The sequence below is a fragment of the Anser anser genome, assembly GCF_964211835.1.
Source record: "Anser anser genome assembly, chromosome: 2".
NCBI classification, from domain to species: Eukaryota; Metazoa; Chordata; class Aves; order Anseriformes; family Anatidae; genus Anser; species Anser anser.
This window is the reverse complement of record NC_139721.1, coordinates 8,534,370-8,560,577: the sequence shown is the minus strand read 5'-3', so window position 1 is coordinate 8,560,577 and position 26,208 is coordinate 8,534,370. Positions and strand designations below refer to the sequence as shown.

At 40.7% G+C, this 26,208-nt stretch overlaps 2 protein-coding genes across 15 annotated transcripts in view; one reads left to right on the top strand and one right to left on the bottom strand.

Moving 5' to 3' along the window:
• Positions 1-1,427: 1,427 nt before the first annotated feature.
• TMEM71 (transmembrane protein 71) lies at positions 1,428-15,104 on the bottom strand. Of its 12 annotated transcripts, none has more exons than XM_083822244.1 (11): positions 14,948-15,104; positions 13,306-13,391; positions 11,801-11,858; positions 10,873-11,085; positions 9,866-10,035; positions 9,177-9,356; positions 8,568-8,643; positions 8,008-8,057; positions 7,752-7,824; positions 6,473-6,498; positions 1,428-5,998 (listed from the first exon to the last, which is right to left on the bottom strand). In XM_083822244.1, the coding sequence occupies exons 2-10, from the start codon at positions 13,358-13,360 to the stop codon at positions 6,489-6,491; spliced, it is 885 nt and encodes a 294-aa protein (XP_083678370.1). In that variant the 5' UTR covers positions 13,361-13,391; positions 14,948-15,104; the 3' UTR covers positions 1,428-5,998; positions 6,473-6,488. The 12 variants fall into 12 exon arrangements, 9 of the variants coding, with proteins under 9 accessions (XP_083678370.1, XP_083678367.1, XP_083678365.1 ...); XM_083822241.1 differs by lacking the exon at positions 6,473-6,498 and adding an exon at positions 14,735-14,814 and having other exon boundaries at positions 1,428-6,022; positions 14,948-15,095; XM_083822243.1 differs by having other exon boundaries at positions 5,885-6,022.
• Positions 15,105-26,131: 11,027 nt separating this feature from the next.
• The window catches only part of PHF20L1 (PHD finger protein 20 like 1), a 54,493-nt gene continuing 54,416 nt past the window's right edge, over positions 26,132-26,208 (top strand). The window contains exon 1 of one of the 3 annotated variants that reach the window (XM_083827081.1): positions 26,132-26,175. The gene's annotated coding sequence lies outside the window, so the exon portion shown is untranslated. Of the gene's footprint in view, positions 26,205-26,208 lie in introns of all 3 variants that reach the window. The other 2 variants (XM_083827082.1, XM_083827085.1) reach the window with 2 other exon arrangements.

Sequence of the window (26,208 nt, the reverse complement as noted above, 5' to 3'; positions counted from 1 at the left end):
TATTGCAATTATCTTCTTGGAATATGTTTGGGAGTTGCCAACTCTGTCAGTTTTAGAGAAGGGAGGGACACTGCGAGGCTGCTACAGCCCCCATGTCCAAGCAGTAGTGAGGCTGAGCATGTATTCCCAGCAGGCACAGAGGAAAACACACATGTATACCACATATATATGTGGCTTGCCACGCAGATCAACAGAGGCAGAAACACTCAGCGTTCACACGAACACCACCAATGACCTCATCCTGTTTCCCTCTCTGGTAGATCAAGATAAATGTCTATGGGTAGAAAAATGTGTATACATCTCTACAGGATGGATCCCTCCAGTGGCTGGATGCAGACTTACTCTGCCCAGTAGCTGCCCACGGATCACAGTCTCCCCAGTTGATCATACCTGGGTACATGAGCCCAAAAGCCACAGCCCCACTCCGGTTGCTGGTACTGGCCATCACACTTGTGCACGCACACACACACCCCCCTCTCATTTGATCCCCAGAGGTGTCTCTGCAGTTGTCCTGGCCCTCCTGGTCCCTCTGGGAGCCAACTCCACCATACACAAGTGAAGCTCTCAGAGAATCTCGCTCTCAGAGAATCACACACACATGCCCAGCTCCTGGGAGACATTTCAATTTCTTGCTGGCTGGTCTGCCTTGAGACTCCTGCTGATGCTGGAGCACCCTCACTTGCTCCAGTTGTCCTGTGACCCCTGGTCTCACTCCAGCTGCTGCACTTGGACTCCCCATACACACATATGCTTACCCAATACACAGGCCTTCAACCAGGAGAAGTTAGAAATGGAGTTTAATGAGAAGATAGAACAGATTGCTCTGATGACGCACAGTCCCCAGGACCAAGGCTCTCCTGGGACAGCAGGGGCCGGGGCAGGGACTCGTGTCTCTGCGTTAATGGGGCTCTGGCATTGCTCTTGTGCCTCCGAGCTTCTTTGTGGTGGAGATGAACTTTATATCCCATAACCTGAAAGGATTGCTTAACTGCACAGAACATTGGCTTTTTTGACTACTGTTACTTAGCACACGTGGGTTAATACTAGATGCTGAACTAGGATAGTCACACTGGGGACTTTCTTGTCTTCATTAAAACTGCAGGCTCTTCAGAATGAGGATTGCTTCTTACTATATGCTTCATGCAACAAAATATTTGCCATCTGTAGGACATTAACAAAATGTATGTATTTAAAAAAACGTAATTTGGAGGTTATAGCACTTATTGTGTTCATTACTGTATGAGTTATTTTTCACTCTAATTATGTACTAAGAGCTTCAAGTAACGCAAGTCTGCATTCTTAGCATGAGACAATGTCCATGGCACAAATAATGTAATAAACCACATTACAAACAGGAGAATGGAGTTGAGTAAGAAGAACAAGAGTTCCATCTGGAATTCATTCCCTGGATAAATTCACTTTACTGCTTTAATACATTACATGTTTATTTGTTAAATGCATAAAACAGTACAATATAAAATATCGTTCCATGTCATAACAAAATAAGCTTTACAGCATTATTATCACAGTGCATCAGAAATATCTTGAATATGTGCTCACTCCATGAGAATATACTCATGTAAGGTGCTATAGCCCTAGAGAATTGATGTCCATGGACAAATTTTAGCTGCTAAAATTCTGCAGATCAGAGGTTCAGATGGAAATCAACTGACTGATACCCACTCAGAATCTGGAACTATGTCTTTCTATTTATTTCTTATTTAATTGAGGCCCTGGGCAACCTGATCTAGTGGGTGGCATCCCAGCCCATGGCAGAGGGTTTGAATTACATGATTTTTAAGGTCACTTCCAACCCAAACCATTCTGTGATTCTATGATTCTTTGATTCTACGGTAATTACTGTTGTCGGTTTTGTTGTTACTATTATCATTATCATTATATACTACGGTGTTAACAGTTACTTAGTAACTAACTGTAATGAAATTAGGCTTTCATTTTCATACCAAAGTACCAATAAATCCTGTCCAAAGAGCACATAACCTACAAGGCAAGACAGAAAATGGCAAATAAAAAATTAATCATAATATATGCAATTCTTAATAAACAACTTCAGTACTGATGACACTCATAAATATAGGAAAAACGTAAACAAGAACAACTTCACTATAAATGTAAATGATAAAGAGAACAAGCAAAAGGCAGCATAAGAAACTGTACAAAAAGAATAATACAAAATGAACTAGCAGTTTTGCTCAGTATATATTAAAATATACAAAGATGTTTACAAAATTCTGCAGCTAATTCACAAAAAAAGGAACAACTAGGCTGAATGGCCATACCTATTTCCTGTATCAGCATGGTTAATTCAATACCATTTAAGTCAAAATGTTAATCTTAGTCCATATGGTTTGAGTTCTATTTGTAATACTTCCAGGATAAATACAAAACAGACTTGATGACACACTAGGAACATTATAAGCTAAGGGACTCCATAACTATTATCATTCTGCTTGCTGCTGTTCAGTTCAACATGAACATCCACACTATTAAGCACTATGTGATATATATTCAAGAATAACCTTGAAATTCTGCTGAACACACCAAGAAATATAAGACAAGTCATAATGATAAAAAATAATTGTAAGGAAAGATATCAGATAATGTACAGGGAGTTATAAATCTCTATCTTGAATTTCTTCTTTGATTTCCTTTTATTTTTTTTTTTTAATAATGTGATATATTACAACTGAGTAAGAGTTTAATCACTGAGGACAGAAAGAAAATTCTAGTAGTCCTCACTCTTTGTAGATGTGTTGGTTAATCACCAATCAACAAATGGTTTTACTTTATGAGAATTACTGTTCAAAATTATTCTATGATTTATTCCCTAGTTAACAGAAATTGCAAATACTAATTACATCTGACAGTCCAGATTTAATCATTTAGATTAAAAAATGTTGTCTTCAGTTTTTCATCAGATAGATTTTGACTTCAATTTTTCTTCCGATGGGATTGAACTTAGCACAGTATTGTGCTTCTTTTCAGGAAAACAATATAAGGTTTGCTTTTCTGTCCATTGGAATATACTGCAGGGAACTGTCAAAGGCAATCAGTGTGGTAACTGAAGAGAACTTAGTTAATTCAACGTTAATGAATATCACAGAGGGCATCTCTTAGCAGATCCCACGCATCTTATTTTTAGCCGTGAACTCCAATTGCAAAATTGCTCCAGAGCTTCCCCCTCTCCTGATAAGAACACTCGTAATTTACAGCTTTTATTTTTTCATAGACAGATTAAAGCAATTCATATTACACCAAACTTTTAGCAAGCTAAATCATCTTCTTCTTAACTTGCTATTGTATGTCCACTAACTAGCTTACAGTGAATTTAAGCTTTCCTGCTTTTCAGTGTATCACTTCTGTAATTGCAGGGTAATTGCAGTCTTAGACTTTTGTCTCAGTACAGGATATTATTTTTCTAGATTATTCTTCCAGGAAAATATTTAAATACTAAAGGTCTTTTAATCCTCATAAAAAAATAAAAAAATAAAAAAATAAAAAGGTTTAGTAAAGGACCTGGTATAACTAGCAATAAAATAGATAACACAGCATATATATAAATATCACATAAATGACACTCTCAGTGCTCTCTGTAGTTAAACAAAATGAAGCAGAATGATACTGACAAAAATACTCAAGTGCATTAACTACAACTAAACATGAGGATGAGTATTAAAACAACCATTCTAGGTACACAGTACCTAAGTTTTATGAAAAGAACATTCCCTTCTCACCTTTTATTGAAACTGTAAACCCAAGTCTTGTTACATCGGATAGTCTGCCTTCACTTAAGACTAATGTCTTAATCTGAGCTAATGTAAATTACTATCATAAATTGTTAATTTGGGTGACATTTCCCTGTTTGAGCTCTTAATGTTGAGCTATTGGTGCTTCACTTCAAAATATTGCTAGCATATATTTATTTACTCTTTGAAAGAGAAACATACATATTAAATTGCTGGAAGTACACTTTTCTTCATTGCCTCACTTTGGATTTTTGATGCTAGAAATATGGCTATAATGTGCTTGATCTTGGCGTGGACATAGAATTGGACAGACAGTGGTGTTTCAGTTTTACAGATTCTTTTTTCCACCAGAACCTTTAGTGTATGTGCTTTCGTCGCAGTTTTGAAATCCCAGTCATTATGTCTGCCAGCCTGTTTGTATCCCGTCAGCAGCCTGAGCTCTTCCACAGCCGGTATTTCACATCTGATTTACCAGCTGGGGCTGTGCTAGCATCACTTTTAGCACAACAGGGGACAAGTAGACTAGAAGGAGCACTAGTTATAGAATGATTTGGTGGTCAACATTTGATTTGGTGGTAAACATTATCATCATTTTGTTGCACAGGAAAATGAAATCTGTGCTGTCCTAGCTAAACTAGCATATAGGGAGATATTTAAAGTAGCAGATTATTAAAAGCTTGGAGTCACAAGACAGCAGTTTTTGGTTACCCACAGGATCTATGTGTAATATAGTCTCTGTGGTAGCAAAGATGCAAGTTGAAAAATAAGGCTCAGTGTTTCCAGATTACAGTTACTAGCTGCAGGGTGTTTTTTGTCTGTTTGTTTTTTATCGTTTCTTTGTTTTGTTTTGTATCATAACCCAGGTAATTCAGATTAATTATTGTTTTTCCACATACTGATTGCTGGTTTTCTGAAAAATCCCTTCCTTCCAATAATTGGGCACTAATTTGTCATCATTAATTTTTACTTTTTGTGATGTTTCTTTCTTCCTCTTTTCTCTTTTTACAGTGCTAGGTATAACTGCCAAAAGACAATGTGCACACAGGATAGAATAATGCTTCTGAAATATTACATGTACTCAGTCATTATCCAAACCAATTATTTTTGACAGCGTGTCGTTACAATAAATTAATAAAGTATTTGAAGACATTAGCTGTTCACTAAAAGCAAAACTAACGAGGATTGCTAAACATTTTCACCATCAGTTTACTATCAAAGTACTTATAAGACTTGATGCTTATGCAGGGCTTCCTTGCCATGAGACTAGAGGTACTGCAATCATTTTGCATTACTGCTTGCAGATGGTCACCAAGAAGTATGGCATCACCTGTAGTTTGACCAGAATAAAAATAAAGCTAAAATGAATTGTATTTTAAAGGAAGAACACAAACAATTCTGATTGCCTTGATTTTTTTTGTTGTTTTTTGTTTGTTTGTTTGTTTGTTTCCTTGGGAACATGTGTAACAGTGGCCACAAGGAGGTATCTAGTAGGTTGATGAGGAGGAAAATAAATTTGAGGAGGAAGAAAAATGAAAACTGTTAGTGAATTGATAGTGAAATGTATAGAAGTAACCACTCTGCCTTTAAGTTCCTGTGAAAGGCAGAAGAGCTTGTTTCGAGATGCTGGCACGCTGCCTCCAGTGTCCTGGAGCAACCTGTATTTCACTTCTGCTAGGCAACAAGTCCCAAGCTCTCCATTCCATCCTGTAGTACCTGCTTTGGTTAATACTGATGCTGGCTTTCAAAATCAGTCAGCTTTAAACCTCTGGTGTTGTAGCCCATGGACAAGCAGTCCCACTGACTGTAAGAAATGCCATAACTAGTGTCCGCTGCTTGGCTGTGGATGAGCAGTAGGCATTTTTCATCATAGGCTTTCATACCGTGCAAAGTGATCAAGTGCCTCCATGCACTTCTAAAATGCTTTGTTCTGGGGTTGAACACCCTCTTTCTGAGGAATGACTCCAAGGTTGCATCCGCAGCTGTGCAGCTGCCCTTAGATCTCAGAAGCTGAGCTGCACTCATCCAAGAACTGACGAACAAGGCTGTTTTATCCACACGACGAGGAACACAGACCTGGGCAGAGCTCTACTTAAGTTCTTCTTTTCATTTTTGTCTTTTCAACTTAGAGAGATGAAAGAAATGAGGGAACCAGGACTGGGATGGCCAACTTGCAGTAGAAAGAAGTCAGTGCTCTTGTTTTAAGAGACTTAGAAATGCTTGATAAACAGAAACTGGAGACAGAGAATAAAACTTGACTGAAAAATAATGAAGAGAAGAAACTGTAAGTGTTTTTCAAATATTTTGGACAGATACATGTTGATCTGCTTCACTCATTCCAGACGAGTGGTACCAGACTAGAGCAGTACAGCACCTGGCCCTACTGCTCAGTTTAACCTTGGATAAAGAGGACCTACTTTACTCATTACTGAAAAGATATATTTTTTTTCTGGGATCATGCACAGTGGCTGTTTAATAGCTTAACACCTATTGTCAAACAGTAACAAATATTTCATCCACATAAAATCAGAGAGGAGTTTTAGACAGCAAAGTGGAATAATTCAATGTGGAAACTGGCAAAGGTCCTACAGCTAAGCCTGCTTTTAATGAAAAGTTCAGGGAACTTTTCTGCTGTGTTTGAACCCTGTTTTGTAATGGGGCTCTCCCAGAAATGTGTGGAATTCTTTCAAACTTAAACATATACTCACCAATGATTCCTGTTTTTCAATTACTCCTAGGGGGGGAAAATAAAAATAAAATGCATACGTTTTTGTACGTCCTGATTCACACAACAGTTTGTTATGTTCAATATATCGTGTAGGTTCTGGTTTGCCAAATTTCCTTATGCTGTTGGATTACTTGTTTGAACAGGTATCTTTTCTTATGTGATGAGGGTAAAAGAGGTATTGTTTGTACCCCAGTAAATAGAAAGCTCTCAGAGTGTGTTTGTTTGCCTCTTGTGAGGAACTGTGTTTATGACTCAGGACTAAACTATTCAGGAAGTCTGAAAGCTGTGCTTTGCAACATGCTAGTCCTAACTTGGTGGCTTTGATTTTATTTGGAATTAGGACATAGTGACAAAGTGTAACATACTATCCTCGGGTATTTGAGGTGTTGTGCTAAGACCCTTGGTTGATCAAAATCTGAGCCAATCACTGCAATATCGCTCTCCAGGTTTTGCTTACTAACTTCCATTTACTCAGTTCAAATGCTGCAAATCTGCCAGATTTGTCCTGTTGCCCTTGGGATACATTAAACTCTTGAACCCCGACACAGTATGAGAAACAAGCAGTGTCCTTTTGAGCTTCACTTTCACCACATATTCAGATAAGCCCAAATGTTTTTAATCTTAGCAGCATTTTAGACACATTCAGAAGAATTTTCTGCTGTATAGAAAGTGAAAGAATAATAATTCATCAGCCAAGCACATGCTTGCAGCACAGAGGCCTATGCACAAGCTGCTCTGAAGAAGTAATTCAGATCTATGTCTCTGCAAGTCTTTTTCTCCAGAAGGAATTAGAAGCTACAGCTCTGTGCAAAACTTTTAAATAAAGCAGTCTGAAACAGAGCAACATTAGCACCATTCTTCAACTCATCAGATTTAATATTTCTAAAACATTTATCAGACTAAAGTATGAGCCCAAGGCAAAGCTCTATGATGAACCTAATGGTGCATTGGGTTAGTGAGGCATGTCTTATGTTCATGTCTCTGCATGTTCATATTATAGCATATTAGGTTCACCTTCCTTTTCTGTGAACAGTTAACTGTTACAAAATTTATTGCACATTATTAGAGGTAGGTTTTCCAAAATAAATTGAAAATTTCTATGAATACAAATCAGTAACAGGAGAAGCCAAATCCCTATCAAAAATTTCATATCATGCCTTCTATCTTTTGACATGAAAACAACAGAAGGAATCTCTCCTTCCTTTCCATATAAAATTCCTAAATTTTTCTATTTATCACATGACATTATTGCTACTTACCAAAACTTAGCTGTTTTGAAAGATGTGACAAGACTGAAAAAAGATGACAGAGCAGCATCTTGGGACAAAAGAACTGTGAAGTTTAAATGCAAAATCCTGTAATTGATTGAAGGCTACATTCTGTCCCCATATGCCCACATATTGCTCTTATCAGCATCAATAAGAGCCACAGATTTACATCTAAGGACATTTTTCTGTCCTCAGATGTGACTCAGTAAAAGATTGTGTGTTAAGTAGAAAGAAAGTCTGTACTTACAAACTAAAATTATCAGCAACAAAGTGGCAGACAATCCTCCCAGAAAATACCTGAGAATATAATACCCAGAAAGTTTAGAAAAAAAGCAAGGAACGCATATTGGGGTAACAGAGGTGAACACTGGGTGGGAGGAGAACAGAAGGTTCTTGCAGATGAACCAACAAAACTATCCTAGGTGAACAGCAATTTGAAACTTTAAGTTACTTAAGCTACTGTAGGTAATATCCTAGAAATAAAGATCTCAACATTCCCAGACTGAGAGGAACACCCATATTGGTCATTTGGAAAGACATGGATCCATTCTGATTCTTCTCAGGCTTCCATGACCCTTATCCAAACACACTTGACAAAGTAGGTATCTCATCTGCATACACATTTCTTATTTTGTTGCATACCTACATAGCTGAGATGTTTGCCTGCATCAGCTATCATGTGAAAATACACTTTCACAGTAAGGTACATTTAAGTTTGAAAATCAGACCCTTATTTTATCTTTTATTCACCAGGTAAAATGGCGTATTAACATAAGAAGAAACAAACAATAATAAAAAAAGAATTACCTTGTACATATTGAAATGATTAAACACAAGATCAGTGCAGCCATCTGAGCAAGAACATTTCGCACTGTGCTGGATTCTAAAATAAAAGTATGGAAAATAATTTGCATGAGTTTACAGGAAAATAAATACATGATAGGAGGTGTTTGCAATGACTACCTTCAGCCCATAAGGCCAGTCTCTTCAGTTTCTCTCTGTTTTTAAGAGAGTTCGCTTAGGGTGATTCAAACCAGAAACCTAATTTTCATGCGCTGGGTGTCTCTCAGGAGTCTTTTTCCCCCACGACCATAGAGACACTGTGCCCTTCAATGCTTGCAGAAAACAAGCGTTTCGGAATAATTGCCCTTTTCAGTTTTTATTCCCGTGCCCTTTCCTCTATTTTTCTCTTCACTTTTTTCTTTTTACATTTGTCACTGAAAATAGGTAGGAGAGGAAAAGATGTGAGCAGGGATAAGTGAACAATACTGATTTTAAGATTTTATTAAGGAGTCATTTAAAATGTATGTTTTTGAAATAAATTCTGTTCTGCAAGGATCTATATCAACGTTTTGAATGTGCACATTTTTGGTTCAGTCTAAAAATGCAGTATATAGGGATAAAAATGTAACATACCTGCCTTGCTCAATGTCTCTTCATTTGCATTTATCATGAACTGAGCGCAGGATGGTGAAGCACAAAATGGTTTCCCAGGCTGAATAAACTCCTCATCTTTGCTGACAGAAGCTCCAATAGATGCTGGAGTTTGCCTTTGTGGCACATGGCTATCATATTCAGAGGAAAAGTCTGAATCGCCTGCCAAAAGTGCATGTGTAAATGAGACCACACAAAAGATGAGCTTTGAGAATTAGTGGTAATAGATTTTATACACACACACACGCAAAATACTTAATCATAGGGAGGTTTTCAGATTCTTAGGAGTAGGGAATTGGCAGGTTCAATGAATGCAAGAGAAAATATTCAGAGCAAAGACAAGGCTGCATAGAGCATAACACAATGATGTTATTATTAAAAGAGCCAGGTGAAAGCATCCAGAGCCAGATATTAATTGCACCAAGATAAATGTCACTGATGATGTCTTTGTATTCAAGATCAGTCTAAAAATGCCCTTTTGACACAAAGGACTTTGTGGACTCACATTCTGCGAACTTTAATGCCAGGAGCTCAATTCACCACTTATAATTCCGTTGTTCATCTAACCTTTACCTTCACATTTTGGGAGGCAACCCAAACAAAACCTATAGAAGGAGATACCAAATTCCCGGTAGATATAGGCTATAATATTGTAGCTGGTCAGAGCTTACCAATATCAGCCTGACTGGCCTCTAGTTTACTGCATCCATCAGGCCAAGGATCATCTCCATGGGAGGACTCCCTGTTGGTGAGGACAGCGCTGCTGAGCCACGAGCTGGAGGCACTGAGACTGAACAAGCTGGCAAGAGAGCGACGGATTTTCTTCCTCCGCCTGAATATGCTAGAAAGAAAAGACACATTGTCGAGGGATAGAATTAATTAGTCTTAATGAGCAGGGACAGAGCTCTGAAGCTTGCAGAACTGAGATGGAAGAACCAAGTTTGGATATGGTTCCCAGCTCCGTTGTTGACCCTGGGTATGTCACCAAGGATGTATCAGCAGCATAGTAATGCATTGGGCTACTGTGATGTTGGGTATTACAGTACCAAATGATATTACTGTTGACAGACTTTGATACTACTCCCAGTGTTCTCATGCTCCCCATAAGTTTCATGTGGTGTAGCCTGGATCCCCAGATCCACTGTACTTTGTACTTTTTTTGGACTGCATTTTATATCCCATCCTAAACCAATGCTTCTTCTGAAATCGAGAGGGCGTTTTCCCAATGAGGAATGAAAGGACCAGACCTTTTTATTTTTTTATTTATTTTTATTTTATTTTATTTTGTTTTATTTTATTTTATTTTATTTTATTTTATTTTATTTTATTTTATTTTATTCCTTATCATGAAAACACCCCATTGGCAAAATCAGTTGTAACCCTCAGTTTCCTTTATTTCACACAACTCCAGTTATAGCAACTGTATACTGAACAGTTTTGGGGTAATAAAATTGGGTATGACTGAAAATTAAATGATTTTAATCACTGCACTCTCCAAACTAAATCACTTTAGATATGCCCATTAAGAAACAACACCGATATACATAAGTAAAGGAAAAAATAAGAAATTATCTTAAGCCAAGCAAAATGTAGGCAGCCATGCAGGTATCTCCAGATAAGTCCAGAGATGTTGAGCCAATCGCCAGCACGGAGTAAAACTTGCATGTAGTTCACTTACCGAACTAAGTTCTCTTTGTATGTAACGCTTGTCTGGGATGGTGTCAGCGTTATGTTGCCCTCTCCATCAGACAGAAAACTGTCTTCTGTCAGGACGTAATAACCATTAGAAAGCAGTCGGGGGCTGCGGCGACATGTGAAGAGGGAGCCTCTCAGAGGGTCGGTGGAACAACACCCGTAGGCAGTGTCATCATCCAGAAAGGCACAAGCATAACTGAAAAGGAGAGAAACCCAAGCCTCTAATTAAGTGAATGTCTAGACAGTGCAAAAGCATGATTTAATAATAACAAATTTACATATGCCATCAACTCTCAGTTAATGGGATCTGGCAATGAGAGATGGATTTAAAATATGCAGATAATGCTTTTACTTCTGGACCTAGGAGGCTTCAGCCAGCTACGGCATGACTGCCTCACGCTTTCCAGAGCTTCAGATTACAGGAAATAAAATCTTTTAAGTAAGGAGTGAGTAGTGACAGAGGTACAAGAGGTACATGTACAAGTTTTTCTGTGATAGGAATTTTACTCCTTACTTTTTTTTTTTTTTTTCACTTATGGTGAGCCCTTTCTCCTCAACAACTTTGCTTTCCAAGTGGCCATGCAGTGACATCCATGAAAGAAAGGGAAGACACTGTATTGACCGAGGGGTTGAAATGGGCTTTAGCAGCAGGTTTCAGTATCCCATACAGAATGTGACAGAGGGGGAGCAGGATTTCAGTAGGGGTGGGGAAGAAAGTGGACTGGAGGTATTCTAAAACCTCATAACTGCAAAGCTAGTGCTTCTAATGCTCCATTGCAGTACTTCTAATTTCTCTTTAAATTAGTAATTAAATTAGTATCAGCACTTTAATTCTATGTGGCCAAGGGGGCTTTTACAATATCTCCAACAAAATAAAAAGAAAATTAAACAAGTATAATTTTCCTCAGTACCTCCGCAAAATATGTTCTGATATGCTATGTCTGTGCTCTCCATCAAACGCTGTTGAACCTGCAGAGGCAAAGGCCAAGTAAGAAGGAGTTGTTATCGTATCCACTGACAGCTTAAACAGTTGACAGGTCTTCACTGACAGGTACTTTGTGTAAATCATAAAAGAAGTTAAACAAAATGAAAAAATAATTAAGAGAGAGGTTGAAAGAGGTAAAAAATAAATAAATGAATAAATAAAGAGCATAGGAAAGATGGGGTGACTACAGGAAGGTTGTTTAATATCACGTCAACCAGGACAACACAGAATCGGAGCCAGCCATAATCAAACACTTGTACAGGTTATTAGTAATTTTAATGGTATTTTCGCAGAAATCTGGTTCATGCTGAAAATAGTACGCATACCAGCAATAATTATAGAGTAGAAAGGAAGAGCCACCATTACCATTGCAACACATTTTTCGGATAAAATTTCCAGACATGGCACAGCAGGCATGGGGAAAGAGACCATGCCAAAAAAAATTGACAATAATACTGTGGCAGAAAATTAAGGAAATAAATAGGATTTGTCTGGATTATTACGGCTGAAGTTTGCAAAGCGCTGCCAGATGTTCAGCAGCTGCCAGAATCAATCTAACGAAATGCGAGCAATGGCTATCCATAGGGAGAATTTATATCTGTTGTTACATAGAATCATAAAAGATATGACCTTTCCCTATAGAACCTTACCTCTGGTATCTTTAGAGCATCATTCTTACAACACTGTTAGTAAATGCCTGTCACTCACCTATGAGAGAAGCTAGGCCTAAGAGGACTTTTTTCTCTTTTTTTTAATGTTCAGTTATGAGCTGAAGCAAAGGAAAGACAATAAGGTCAGTGTTCCCGTCTTGTTTACCCTCACTTGCAGCTCGGTTGTCAGTCACAGCCTGGATACTGAGCCTTGGGAGCCAGCAGGGTTGCCAAAGAGGGAAGTAAAACTTTCTGGGGTATTTTTTGCAAATTAGTCCTGTTACCCTACTCCCATAGATACTGTTTCTCTGACATTTCAAGAAAACACATTTCACTTTTCTGTGGGGAAAATCATGCTCTAACCCTGGCAAAAACAACTTGCAGAGGAGACAACTAGTAGAAACTTGGTGGGGGTAAAAGATGTAAAGCAGCATCAGTCAGAATGTCACATAGCAAAATGATTGTTGTGTGTGTTTCACTGACATATTGTAGACCTACTTTACACACACAGCCGGCTCCTGAAAGGATTTCTCTTACTTTAGGCAAAATTATGCATAGGATCATGATTTTCAATTATGCAAAAATATTATTAAAAAAAAAGAAAAAAGAAAAAAGAAATATATCTGAACAATAAAAGAAAACAGCAAAAACTCAACAGGTGGTTAGTAGATCTGGATGTAAACTAAAAAGGGATAAATCCCAAATTTTGTCAGTCTCCCAGGATCCTCTCCACACCATTTTTTTTTAAATCAAAAACCCAGGCAAACGTGTACAAACTTACTTGCTCTCGGTGTTGATGCAACATGTGATATTCCATACATCTTGAAAAGGTTCATGCACCCAGGAATAACAGGCAATACAGATTATCTGTAAAAGAGTTTAAAAAGAAAGAGAGGTATGTTTTATTTTGCTTTGTTTTAAAATCAGGAAGGATAATATCATGAACATGTATCACAGTATTAGTTATAATACAGGCCACTGAATATTCTCACTCAGACAAAACTGCTTGGCTCTAGGGCAAATGTGTTTAAAAAGGGTTAGAAAGGAATAACTTCATCAACTAAATGTATTGCAATTCTCTAATAATCTGAGAGCGAAACTTCTTTCCAGCTACCGACAGCTATGTCACGGTTGTATTGCACTTGATTTTCTCAGTTATGCTAACGCAGAGTAGCAGCCACTAACAAACAACTGTAAGGATGGCAGCTTACAGATGGGTAGTGCTGTCATTAGAAAGCATTGACACAGACTGAAGAAAGCAGCAGAGCAAACCACAGTCCTTCTGCTGCTAATTTGGACTGCCTCATAAATTTGTGAGGTATGTGAGGTATGGCTCTGCAGGGCTGCAAGCTTCCACAGAAGTACAACTTTAGATAAAATATAGCGTGTATATATGCTTATAACACGAAGTGAGAGCTATACACATGTAAATACATTACTGGGGAGGCGATGACTTTCTCTCCTTCAAAGAACAGTTTCTGAGCAGTTGCAATTTGCTTTTAACCTATCTTAAGTTATGATAATGTCAAGCTTCTATAAAAAGTCATGTAACAGGGGGTCCAACAAATTGTTTCTCCACTCACTATCATGAAAATCTGTGGCTTATGCATTAATGAAGAGGGCTCTTGAAAGTCATAATTAGCTCAATGCTGGAGAAAGCACGTAAACATTATGTTGTAGACAATGCTGCATAGTGTCCTAGCTGCATTTAATATTCAGTTCCATTTGTGGGCTATTAACAGTGTGAGAAGCTAGAGCAACAACACAAGCAAGCCAAAACAAAGCATTTGAACCACCACTTACAATTAAGCAGCAGTATATGTAAATCACGAAATGAGCATCAATATAGAAGCTATCACAGCATGAGAAAAGGCCAACAGCTTTAAGAAAATTCACTAAAAGTGAATCTAACATGAATATGGCAATATATTATGGCAAGAATCCAAATCAAAGTTTAAGGCAACACCCCCTCGAATTTCAAAACACCTGCAAGCGCGTGTCATAATATAAAGAAAAAGTCACTGTGCAAACCAGATCTTTCCCTCCCCAAATTAAATTAATCTTTAAACCAACTATGTCCTGAATTGATAGCCAGCAACCCCTTGTGCATGTTTACACTGTAAATATTTACATTAGGATGTACCAAAATACAGAGCTAACTATTAAAATAGCTGAAGCCCAGGCAACCAGATTTATTCTACAGTACCTACCAAAGGTAAGTGTCTACAAAAATACTTTTATTTGTTCACACAAATCAGTCATTACTGAAGAGCATTTTAGTCTTCTTTCCCTTCAAGTAATGAGAAAAACATTCAGAAAAATACAAAACTTCCCGTAGAGCAGAGTATAAATGATTCTGAAGCTTAATTATTTCTCAGCTGCCAAAAATATTAAGAGATAAATACTTGTAAAATCTTCCAAACCTGGAAAAGCCATTTCACTATTAACAAATGCACGCAAAAAAGTTTCTCATCAACACCAGAGCCTCTGAGACGTGAGTGCAGGGTGCTCTTTCTGCAGCTTCCTGGAGCAGAATGGCACTGGGTCTTCAGAAAGGCAGGTCTATGAAGTCCCTTGTTTCCTTTTGAAAACAGCCCGTGCAATCAGCAGCACAGAGGCAGAATGAGGTCATGCTTCCTGTATGGTAGCCTCACACCAGAAGCATTCATTTTGAAGAGCAAACCGAAGATTAAGATTAGCTGGGGGAACACTCTTGCAGACCGTTGTGAAACACGGGCACACCGATGATAAACAACATTTCTTTCCAGTTATGACATGGAGAAGAAAGACAAAACCTTTTCTCGTAAAGCAAAGTGGCGCAGATTTTTGTTTCAGCTTTACTTTTCTATCGTACTCAGAAAACTTTAGTGGTATACCCAAGTCAGCCCAGGTATTCGGTGAAAGAGCCAGGGAGCTTACTTGTGAGCCTGACAGGCTTTGTTTGATGTAGGAAAGTGAGACAACCGCCACAAAATCCATGCACAGTAACAAGATACTTCGCAAAAGTGTTATTATACAGAAGCAGCATTTGGTAAGAGTTCGCAATTGTTTAAGTTCTGTGGTCAAAAACATTATTGCAAATACAGATCATGGAACGTTAAGATAAATTCCCTTGAAAAAAAGGAATTATCTAAGATGCCCTGGTAAAAAAAATGATTGGCTGCAGAACTGTTACATGCAGAAGCAATTTAAACCAGACTACTTGACACCTATGAATTATATAGCTGTAGGGAGAAAAACTTCACCTGCAGAAAAACAGACAAAAGATGCTGGTTTGCATCTCTCCTGATGCGTGCACGCATCACTGACAAAAAGAAAGCATAAATCTAGTAAAGTATGACTGATGTGCTTTAATAACAGCTTTCTCTTTGGAGAAGGAAAAATATTTCCACTGATAGCAAAGTAATGGAAAATTCTCAGTAGCATTCATATCTGAAAGCCACTGTCCCACAGACTTTTGATGCATGTACTTTGTGCACTGGTGAATATTTTACAGGTAGGTGCTATCCTATAGTTTATATGAACAAATAAATGTTTATATATAGCTTATTTATTGCCCTCCTTGCTGTTCCTCAAAATACCTACCCCACCCCAGCTGCATCTCAGCCTCACGGTATAAATTATAAGGAAATGAATATGCCAACAGTCTTGCTGTACAGTAGTTTCAGGTCAGTTGCATACATTGCAAGTTCAACCTACAAAAGGAAGGAAATGTGAAATTACAACACTAAGTACCACATACGTTTCTGCTCTTCTCCCAGCCGTACTCCACCTTTGACAACGCTACAAATAAAGCAGAAAACATACTGCCAGCAGAAAACACATCATGCTGGGTCTGACTGCCTGAGGGAGGCCTCCACCTGCAGGGCTCAGGCGCTCGATCTGCCCAGTAGCTGCCCCTGGGTCCCAGTCTTCCCAGTTGCTGTTGCTGCACTCACACCCCACATACCTGCCCACAGTGTCGAGCCCCTTTTCGAGGAAAGATTTTATTAAGGAGACAGGACAGACTGTGCTGATCAGACGCAGGGCATGGTCAGACCAGCATACCGACCAGCGAAGCGTTTGCTATTAACTGGCCTTTCTAATATCCTTACCCTTGCATTTTCCCACATTTCTTCCTAAATCACCTAAATCCATCTCTTTCCACACCTCTCTTCTCTCACCTAAAAATCACATAATAAATCTTGTGCCACCCCCAAATGATCCCCCCTTGCACCCCATACCGTGTCCCATGCTGCCAGGCAGCAAGCCCCCTCAGTCCCAAAGATGCTCTGGCGTTGACCCATCTGGGTGGGTTTCACACCTGGACACTGGGGCTGAGGCTCTCCTGGGGCAGCCCCGGGGCCCCAGACAGGGTGTCCCTTCTTCTGAGTCCTCACACCATGTTCTCACCTGCCCTCATGCCCTTTCCTCTCAGAAACGGTATTTTAGCAGTGGGATGCCCAGTAGAGTGAATTAGGTGAACGTCGTGGAGGGATTAGAGTGCTTATTGATTTAAGGTGAAGTTCACAATGTTTAGATTTTCCAGCTTTCATCATATTCCAGTGACCATCATATCAAACCATTTGTCCCAAATCACAGCTCTTCGATAATGCCCTTTATAGAGTATTCAACAAGCAAAAAAAAGATTCTGAGATATCTAAGAACTAATCGAAACATTCAGAAAACTAGGAGAGGATTGGGTGGTAATGAAAATCACAGAGCAGCTACATGGGGTCCAACTGAAGATCAGTCTTGCCTACTATCCTGTCCCAGACAGGCACCAAAAGCAGACACGTAGCGTAAGGAACAGGATGAGATTTTACACCTTTCCCTGAAACTCTTCCTGTCTGTATTCTTGCTGCAGAGAAAACTGAGACTCATTTTAATTCACCTTTGTAAATCATCACATTTTAAGCTAGGCGTATTGCTTTATGCAGTAGAACCACTTAGCAATGTCTGAACTGTCCTGGTAATTGAAAAACCTAATTCCCACAAATCCAGCTATCTTATTGCAGTTTTAAGAGGAGCCTGTTCCTTCAAAAAGCTAGAGTTTCATTGCAGTTTACAGAACTGTCACATCATATATGACTTTAATAATTTGCTTGAAAAGAGGAACAAATTCATTTTTAGTTTTATCAGATGGAAATCCCACACCAGCTAACTAAAAACCTTACTTTCAGGCTTGATTTTTTTTTCCAGCTTAGTTCTTTTAGCTTAGTTGCTCCTGCTATACAAGCAAAAAAGGGCATTCCTATTTTCATGGTGGAGTACAGTGCATACATTAGCTCTGAGCTTGCTGATACATCCACACTGCTTGGATCTCGACATGAGCTTACCTGCCAGTTACCTTTGTATTATCCTACACAAAGAGCCCAGGTAGAAAAAAAGTGTTTAGAAAGGATTCAAATCCATCAAACTTTTAATGCACAATAATACTTCTCTGTGCAAAGCCATGACTACTCCGTGCTGCATCTCCTTGCTCTTTGATTTTATGGTATCAGAAGCAAATTTGGTTGATATGTAACTTGATGTAGATGTAGAAATACTTTTGAGAGGAACTTATTACAATATCACTTCAATATACAAGAGCAGTGGAAAAGCATAAATGGGGAGAGAGAAGCTCTTCCATAAGAATCTGTAACTCCCCTTGCAACCAAAAATACTGATCCTTTAACAACTATTTTAACAGAGAAATGCTAATACTGAAATCCATCAGTCAAAGGAGAGTTTAGTCAATGTCCCTAAAAGAAATGACAGTTCCTCATCAGACTTCTTTGTAAACTTCCTTACGAGAAGGGCTACAATCTACAAAGAGCAGTGACCATCATTGAACAGGCAGGTAATGAACAAACAAGTCTCTGCTAACATTTGGCTGATTTAATTTAATTAAGGATTATGAAAGTACAAAAAGTAGGAAGAAACCTAGAGAGGTGGCGAAGGCTCGATTGCCTTCATTCCTTGTCTTCCACGTCTCCTCGGGTAATGGTGGACAGACCATATGCGTAGTGGCATCTTGGTGTCTGAAAGCTGAACAGTTTACCTAGATAAGCACATCTTTAGAGTACCACCTAGGTGCTCTGTCTAGACAGATACAATTGAATCTTTGGTAGGGAGTTTCCTTGCTGCTTGATGAGTCCCACAGTGAAAACGAATGTTTCTCTGGAGGTGGTGATGTACTGCTGATCAGTGTCCCTGAGCTCCTAGCTGTTTTTTGTGACAGTCTTGATGTGATTGGAATGGAACAATAGGGGAAGGTCTTGTACCGCTGTGCAGTGATGTCTTCTGGATATCATGCAATTCGAAAGGACTTAGTAATCTCAATGTATACTGAAAATATATAGTTGAGAAGGTGTCGGTACCATTGGTTCTTAAAGCATGAATACTGATTACTCATAGTATTGATGTCATGGTCGTTTCGACAATAAATTGTACTGATGAATGCTCAAATGGAGACAGATAGCAATTGGCAGTGTTACTCTAATAATGCCCTTTAAAATTCCTGTCTTACATGGTGGTTTACTCAGCACCCTCCTCAGTTGTCTATTTATATGTAAATAACCACTGTAGAATGACGGTGACAGAGTCCCTTTTTGCCTGTATTTAAGCAAAATCTAAATTTGTGAAGCTTGTACAGAGAACATACAGGACTTTCTGGAATTGTTGGCAATCTTTCCAGCTGTGCCATACTTACTTGTCACATTTCCAGCTGAATTACAAGTGCTGTCCTGGACAGCTAGAGAGAGCAAAAGGTACATTGCAGGTTTGCTATGCCATGGAGGATTATGGTACACTAGAGGTGGAGTGGGTTTACAGCTCGGAAGCTTTCCAGCACTGCATAAAGATCAAGAATTTGAATGTGACTTAGTAGGCAACTGAGGACAGAGACCAAAACTTCCAGGAACATGTCCATGGGATGCCAGAATAGCCCTAATGGCCAAGTATCAAGAAACAAGAAATTTCTCCCATAAACAAATGTTTTGCAAGAATTTACAGGCAGGGTTGGACACTCTGGGCTAGTCTTTGTGTTGGCAACCCTCCTTCAGCCCCTACAGACACCCCAGGACTACAAAGGAGACAGGAAAACATCACAACAGTGTTACAAAGCGATCAGTAGTGCATGCTGGCAGACGTGGCATATTTGTTTTCGTTCTCAATCCTAGCCTCCACCTGGTTGGATGGATGTGAGTTTTGGAGTTATACTTTCCTTTGCTCCAACTTGCAAATTCTCTCTACACATTTGTATTGGCAACCTGACTGCAAAACTTTCCTTGCTAGACTGCATGTTTTGCTGTGATTTAGCCGTCTCTCCTTTTCTCTTACAGCACTTCCCAATATCTTCATGACTGAGATAAAAATCCGGCTGCTGAGCCCTCAAACAGTGACTCCAATACAGTTGACGTCTTGGCAGGACGTTCCTTCTGTCCATTTCTCTCACCCACCATAGATAAACTCTCAGCAATGGCAGACCATGACAAATTTACCACTGGGATATGCTTGTGAGTCAAGTGCTCTGCTCATCTACCACAAATTATATGCTGAATTTCAATCTCACAGCGAAATAACCTAGGAAATCAATGTACAATCAGAGCAGGTATTAGCACATTTTCCATTCGGTACAGTTCTCACCAAAGCTTTCACAAAATTCAGTACAATATTTATTGATGTGTTCCAATCTATAGACCCCGCCAAAACCATAACACAGCTCCAAACATATGGCTGCAATATGTAAGGCAGAAGCAAGCAACACATTGCACAGCACTGCTTCCAAGGCGCAAACACAATTAAATCTCAAGAGGTCTAACATTCATTGCAAAACAATATTCATAGCGCAGCGAATGTCGAGTGTGCCCACAAGAAACATCAAACGGATGCACAGAAAGTGCTTCAGCTGGGATGTAACGTGGCTCAGCAAAGCTGCCATCATCCAGAGCTGCTCCCTTCCAGCTACACCTGCCTCCCAGGTTTTCCCTTAACCTCCACCAACAGCCTGTGTTTGTTCTTTTTCTTTTTTCTTTTCTTTTCTTTTCTTTTCTTTTCTTTTCTTTTCTTTTCTTTTCTTTTCTTTTCTTTTCTTTTCTTTTCTTTTCTTTTCTTTTCTTTTCTTTTCTTTTCTTTTCTTTTCTTTTCTTTTCTTTTCTTTTCTTTCTTTTCTTTTCTTTTCTTTTCTTTTCTTTTCTTTCTTTTCTTTTCTTTTCTTTTCTTTTCTTTTCTTTTCTTTTCTTTTCTTTTCTTTTCTTTTCTTTTCTTTTCTTTTCTTTTCTTTTCTTTTCTTTTCTTTTCTTTTCTTTTCTTTTCTTCTTTTTTTCTTTTTTCTTTTCTTTTCTTTTCTTTTCTTTTCTTTTCTTTTCTTTTCTTTTCTTTTCTTTTCTTTTCTTTTCTTTTCTTTTCTTTTCTTTTCTTTTCTTTTCTTTTCTTCTCTTCTCTTCTCTTCTCTTCTCTTCTCTTCTCTTCTCTTCTCTTCTCTTCTCTTCTCTTCTCTTCTCTTCTCTTCTCTTCTTTTCTTTTCTTTTCTTTTCTTTTCTTTTCTTTTCTTTTCTTTTCTTTTCTTTTCTTTTCTTTTCTTTTCTTTTCTTTTCTTTTCTTTTCTTTTCTTTTCTTTTCTTTTCTTTTCTTTTCTTTTCTCTTTCCTTCCCTTCCCTTCCCTTCCCTTCCCTTCCCTTCCCTTCCCTTCCCTTCCCTTCCCTTCCCTTCCCTTCCCTTCCCTTCCCTTCCCTTTCTGTGAATTTGGGACTCTCACTCATATTACTACTACTTTTATGAGTGCAAATTTTGTTACTAACCTGGCCTTAGCAGTACTCACTCTTGAGCATCCTCATCTTACCATAGTTCACATACAATATTGCTACAAGGGAACCTGATTCCTGGCTTATAGCTTCATGTCACCTCTCCAACATGCATGAAAATACAGTGTTGTGGCTGCAATACCTGTACAGCAAATAGCCAGATCTCTGGGAGAAATCATTTACTGAGTTACGTACATCCTGCAAAGAACAAGAAAGTAATTAAGGGAAAAAAAAATCCAACTTCAGTGTCTTTAAAAAGTGGAAAAGGCTGGGTTTGGTGTCCTGACCCATGGGGTTACTATTTTGTTTGGTGTCCATGGCAATGGCTGTTGGCAACTTTCGTTTCTCATACAAGGTCAGGTGCTCCAAAACAGCCACCTACTTCCTAGCATCTGGAAAATTTAGGGCTTTAAGAGGAAAAAGAGAATATATGGTTGATGAGACAGTGGAAATCTTCACAAAATGAAGGAGGAATTTCTGGAGAGTGGAGTGCCTCTGGGATGAAAGAAAAAGGATAGAGAAACTGAAGAGGAGTACAGAGTAACTAATGACAGATGGTATTAAAATGGGCAAAAGAAGTGGCAGAAAAAGGACAGATGATGACAGAGAAGAGCCAGGCTACAGCTAAGCCACCTACACAAATGGATAGGTACTGCTGCACGTTTGCTAGACTGAAGCCATGCAAGCATCATTAAAATAGAAGCACCAACAGTCACTTTAAATATGTCTTAGGTAAAATAATAAAGGTAAAAACAAAGATGAAGTTTTATTCCATTGACTGTCACCTTGTGATTGGAATATCTGACATTTGAAGCAGCTCTTTTATGGACTAATCAATTGCCCACATGTAAAAGAGATGGTAAAATAAACAACCTGATGTCTGGGTCTCTCACCGCAACAACTTTTTTTTCCAGATGTTTGCTCATTCTTCCACGTCTTTTCTTTACCCTTCCAGTTTTAGGATGGCTTTTCTAAGCAGTAGGCTATTTTAATAACAATATACTGGTGACAAGTACATAGATAAAGTCACCTCTCTACTCCTACTCAGTATTTCCATGTGCATGTGCTTTGCAAAGACTGCATTAGTCTTTTTAGCATCCACAGCACACCATGAGCTCATGCTCAGCTGATTATGAAATCCTCTCTTCCCCCTCCAAGTCTGTGAGTCACTGACTGGCAAGATAAAATTTCCTATCCAGTTTGGTTTCCAACTTCTGTATACTATTCACCACACTAGCAATGTGCCTTGTGAAAAGATTGAACACCAAATTTTGTCAGGAGCAGAGATAATAAAATCCACCGTTGTGTGTCCCTCTGTCTTGTGATGTTCTGGTGTCTGAAGGAGTGTAGGCACTGAGCCTCTCTGTTAGAGTGAGGTCAATACAATCGCTCTTCCCTGCCCATTTCAACAGAACTAGTTGGGGTAGTATGATAAAAGGAGGTCTCTGTCCCTCTGCCAAGCTTGAAGTAAGGTAGAAGTTTCAGAAGTAAAAGGAGAAAGGGAAAGCAGACAACACAGCTATGTCAGCCCTGTTTTCCTAAGAGACGAGACTAAATATCTGAGACTTTTTTTTGTGATAAAATAAAAAAGGTCTTGGTCATACTCCGCACTGGCTTTACAGAGGAACACACTAGTGGATTTTGTTGGCTTTACAAGCTGAGGAGCCTCCCCTGGGCAACATGTTGACCTGGGCAGGATGGAGAGCTGGGTCCCCTTTGCCATCGTCCTCACCTCATTACAGGGAGACACCAAAGGGACACTGCTGGTCCCCGCAGGACATCTCTCTGCCTGTTTGCAGCCAGTGTCAGGGCACAGCAATGGCTGGGGGCAATGGGGGAACCCTCTGGGGTGGAAGAGCAGGCCCAGGTTGCCCCCAGGGGCTGGATGCCCAGAGGCACAGCATTGAATCATAGAATCATTAAGGTTGGAAAAGACCTCCAAGATCATCTGGTCCAACCGTCCCCATACCACCACTATCACCCACTAAACCATGTCCCTAAGCACCACGTCCAACCTCTCCTTGAACACCCCCAGGGGCGGTGACTCCACCACCTCCCTGGGCAACCCGTCCCAGTGCCTGACTGCTCTTTCTGGGAAGAAATGTCTCCTCATTTCCAACCTGAACCTCCCCTGGCACAACTTGAGGCCATTCCCTCTGGTCCTATCACTGGTTACCTGTGAGAAGAGACCGACCCCCAGCTCCCCACACCTTCCTTTCAGGCAGATGCAGAGAGCACTAAGGTCTCCCCTGAGCCTCCTCTTCTCCAGACTAAACAACCCCAGTTCCCTCAGCTGCTCCTTACAGGACTTGTGCTCCAGGCCCTTCACCAGCTTTGTAGCCCTTCTCTGAACTCTTAAAATAGGAGGCAGCTTCACAAGGACTGAGAAAAGTTGGTGGTTGACCCCAGCCAGCAGCCAAGCATGCATACGGCCTTTCATTCACTTCCCCCTGCAGCAGGACAAGGGAGAGAATAGGAAGAACAAAAGCAATACAGTTTGTGGGTCAAGATGACCCACATTTAATAAAAGAAGGAAAAAGAATGAAAATCAACAACAAGAAACAAGCACTGCAAAGGCAATCACTCATCACCTCCCACCAGCAGACCCAGCCAGTCTCCCTGTAGCAGCCACTCCAGAAGACAAAAGCCCCAAAATTCTTCTTCCTCTGCCCCAGGTTTTATTTTTGAAGTTGAGGTTATGTGGGGTGCAATATCCCTTTGGCCAATTCAGGGCAGCTGCCCTGCTTGGGTCCCCTCCCAGTCTCTTGCCCACCCAGAGCCCACATGCTTAGGCTCATTAGGCCTCTTAGGCATGAGCCACCTCCTCAGGCAATGCTCTAGAATATTTGGAATATTTGCCTTCTGAACAGACCACCGCTTCTTCCAGGATTCGTGGGCAGCTGGGGTTCCCATCTGAGCCCATATAATGACCAACTCACTCCATGTAGTGTATGTTGCACTACGTGGAGTGAGTATGACCCGTCCTATGAGCATCTACTGCACCACAGATAATCACAGTGCCAAGAGGAGCTGGGCTTCTGTACCAACTATTTCTGAAGTAGCCCAAATCCCTTTATACTCCAGCTCCAAAATTGTAGAGGCAGACTTCATGTCTCTCCAGGTGTTTTCTGCTGAAGCTCCAGGTGACCCAGGCTCCCTGGCTGTGGTGTAGATCATGTTTCTTACAGCTGGTCCCATCTTGATGGGCCCAAGGCCTGCCGCACAAACTATCTCCTGTTTGATCTATTCAAAGGCCTGTTGCTTTTTAGGTCCCACTCAAACTAGTTTTTTGTTCAGGTTACTTGATAGATTGGTCTCACAAACTGACTGTAACCCAGATTACGCATTCTCCAGAAACCCACTATGCCTAGGAAAGCATGCATTTCTTTTTTTTCGTTAGTTTGTGGGAATGTGACTGTTATGTGAACACGCCAACAGGTATGTGATGATGCTAATTTTGCCATTGCAACAAGCCCCGAAGCAAAGTCCTGGGGGCCACCCAGCTGGAAAGCAGCTCTGCGGAAAAGGACCTGGGAGTCCTGGTGGACACCAAGTTGAACGTGAATCAGCAGTGTGCCCTTGCCACAAAGAAGGCTACGGTATTCTTGACTGCAAAGTATCGCCAACAGGTCAGGAAAGGTGATCCTTCTGCTCTGCTCAGCACTGGTGAAGTTGCAGCTGGAGCGCTGTGTCCAGTTCTGGGCCTCCCAGTACAAGAGAAACATGGACGTATTGGAAGGAGTCCAACAGAGGGCCACCAGGATGATGAAGAGACTTAAGCAAATCCCTCCTACAAGGAGAGGCTGTGAGAGCAGGGACTGCTCAGCCACGAGAAGAGAAAGCTTGGAGGGGGAACTTATCAATGTGTACAAATACCCAAAGGGAAGGTGCGAAGTAGATGGAGCCAGGCTCTTTCCAGTGGTGCCCAGTGCCAGGACAAGAGGCAATGGGCACAAACTGGCACACAGGAGGCTCCCTGCAAACACCAGGCAGCACTTCTGTGCTGTGTGGGTGACGAAACGCTGGCACTGGCTGCCCAGAGAGGCTGTGGAGTCTGCATCCCGGGAGATCTTCAAAACCCGCTTAGACATGGGCCTAGGTGACCTGCTTTGGGTAGCCCTGGTTGTGTAGAGGGTTGCAACAGATGGACCCCAGAGGGCCCTGCCAGCCTCAGCCATTCTGCCATTCTGTGATCCCAGAGCAGAGGAGGAAGGTGGAACTGCTGATTTGTCTCCCCAGGATGGTTGCGGGAGCGCTGGGGCAGCACCAACACAGGACCCAAACACCAGGTGTGCCCCAGGGCCGGTGCCCCAGGGCCGGTGCTTTTATCAGGGGCCTCCCAGGCAAAGCAAAACAAATTGATAAGCAGCACAGCACCAGCTGACAGCAGCCTCCAAGCAGCCCTGCAGTTTAACACACACCATGAAAGTGAGAGACTAAGCCAGTGCTGCGACCAGCGTTAGCAAGAACAACTTTATTGGGTATAAATCCAGCTTTACTGGGTAAAAATCCAGCTTTATTGGGTATAAATCCAGCCAGGCAGGCTCCAATGTGCCACCGCCTCGAGCCTCCCCAGCCTCATGGTGGGCGTTGTGGTGGGTCGGTGCCATCAGCAGCCAAGCCCCCACCCCCGTAGGACGGGGAGAGAGAGAAAAAAGGTAAAAAGTTGGACAAAAAAAGGCAAAAAGGGGGCAAAAATGTGAAGAAGGAGAGCACACCCCCAGCCTCAACCCTCAGCCTCCCCCCCTCTGCCTCCTTTCGGGGGGGGAGGGAGCAGCGAGCTGTCAATCACCGCGCCCCCTCCGCGCATGCGCGCGGCTCCTTCCCTTTGTCTCCCTCCCTCCCTCATCACGCGGCGGTGGCTGCTCCTCGATCACGTGCCGGGGGTAGGGGGGGTGCAGATGGCGGCGCCCAGGCGA

Excerpts from the sequence above, each read along its gene's own strand:
- TMEM71 (XM_083822239.1), bottom strand. The coding sequence starts at position 13,360 with ATGAACCTTTTCAAGATGTATGGAATATCACATGTTGCATCAACACCG. Across the intron at positions 8,644-9,176 it reads AGAGACATTGAGCAAGGCAG|AATCCAGCACAGTGCGAAAT; the intron begins GTATGTTACATT and ends CTTTTATTTTAG. Across the intron at positions 8,058-8,567 it reads ATCATTTCAATATGTACAAG|GTATTTTCTGGGAGGATTGT; the intron begins GTAATTCTTTTT and ends TTATATTCTCAG.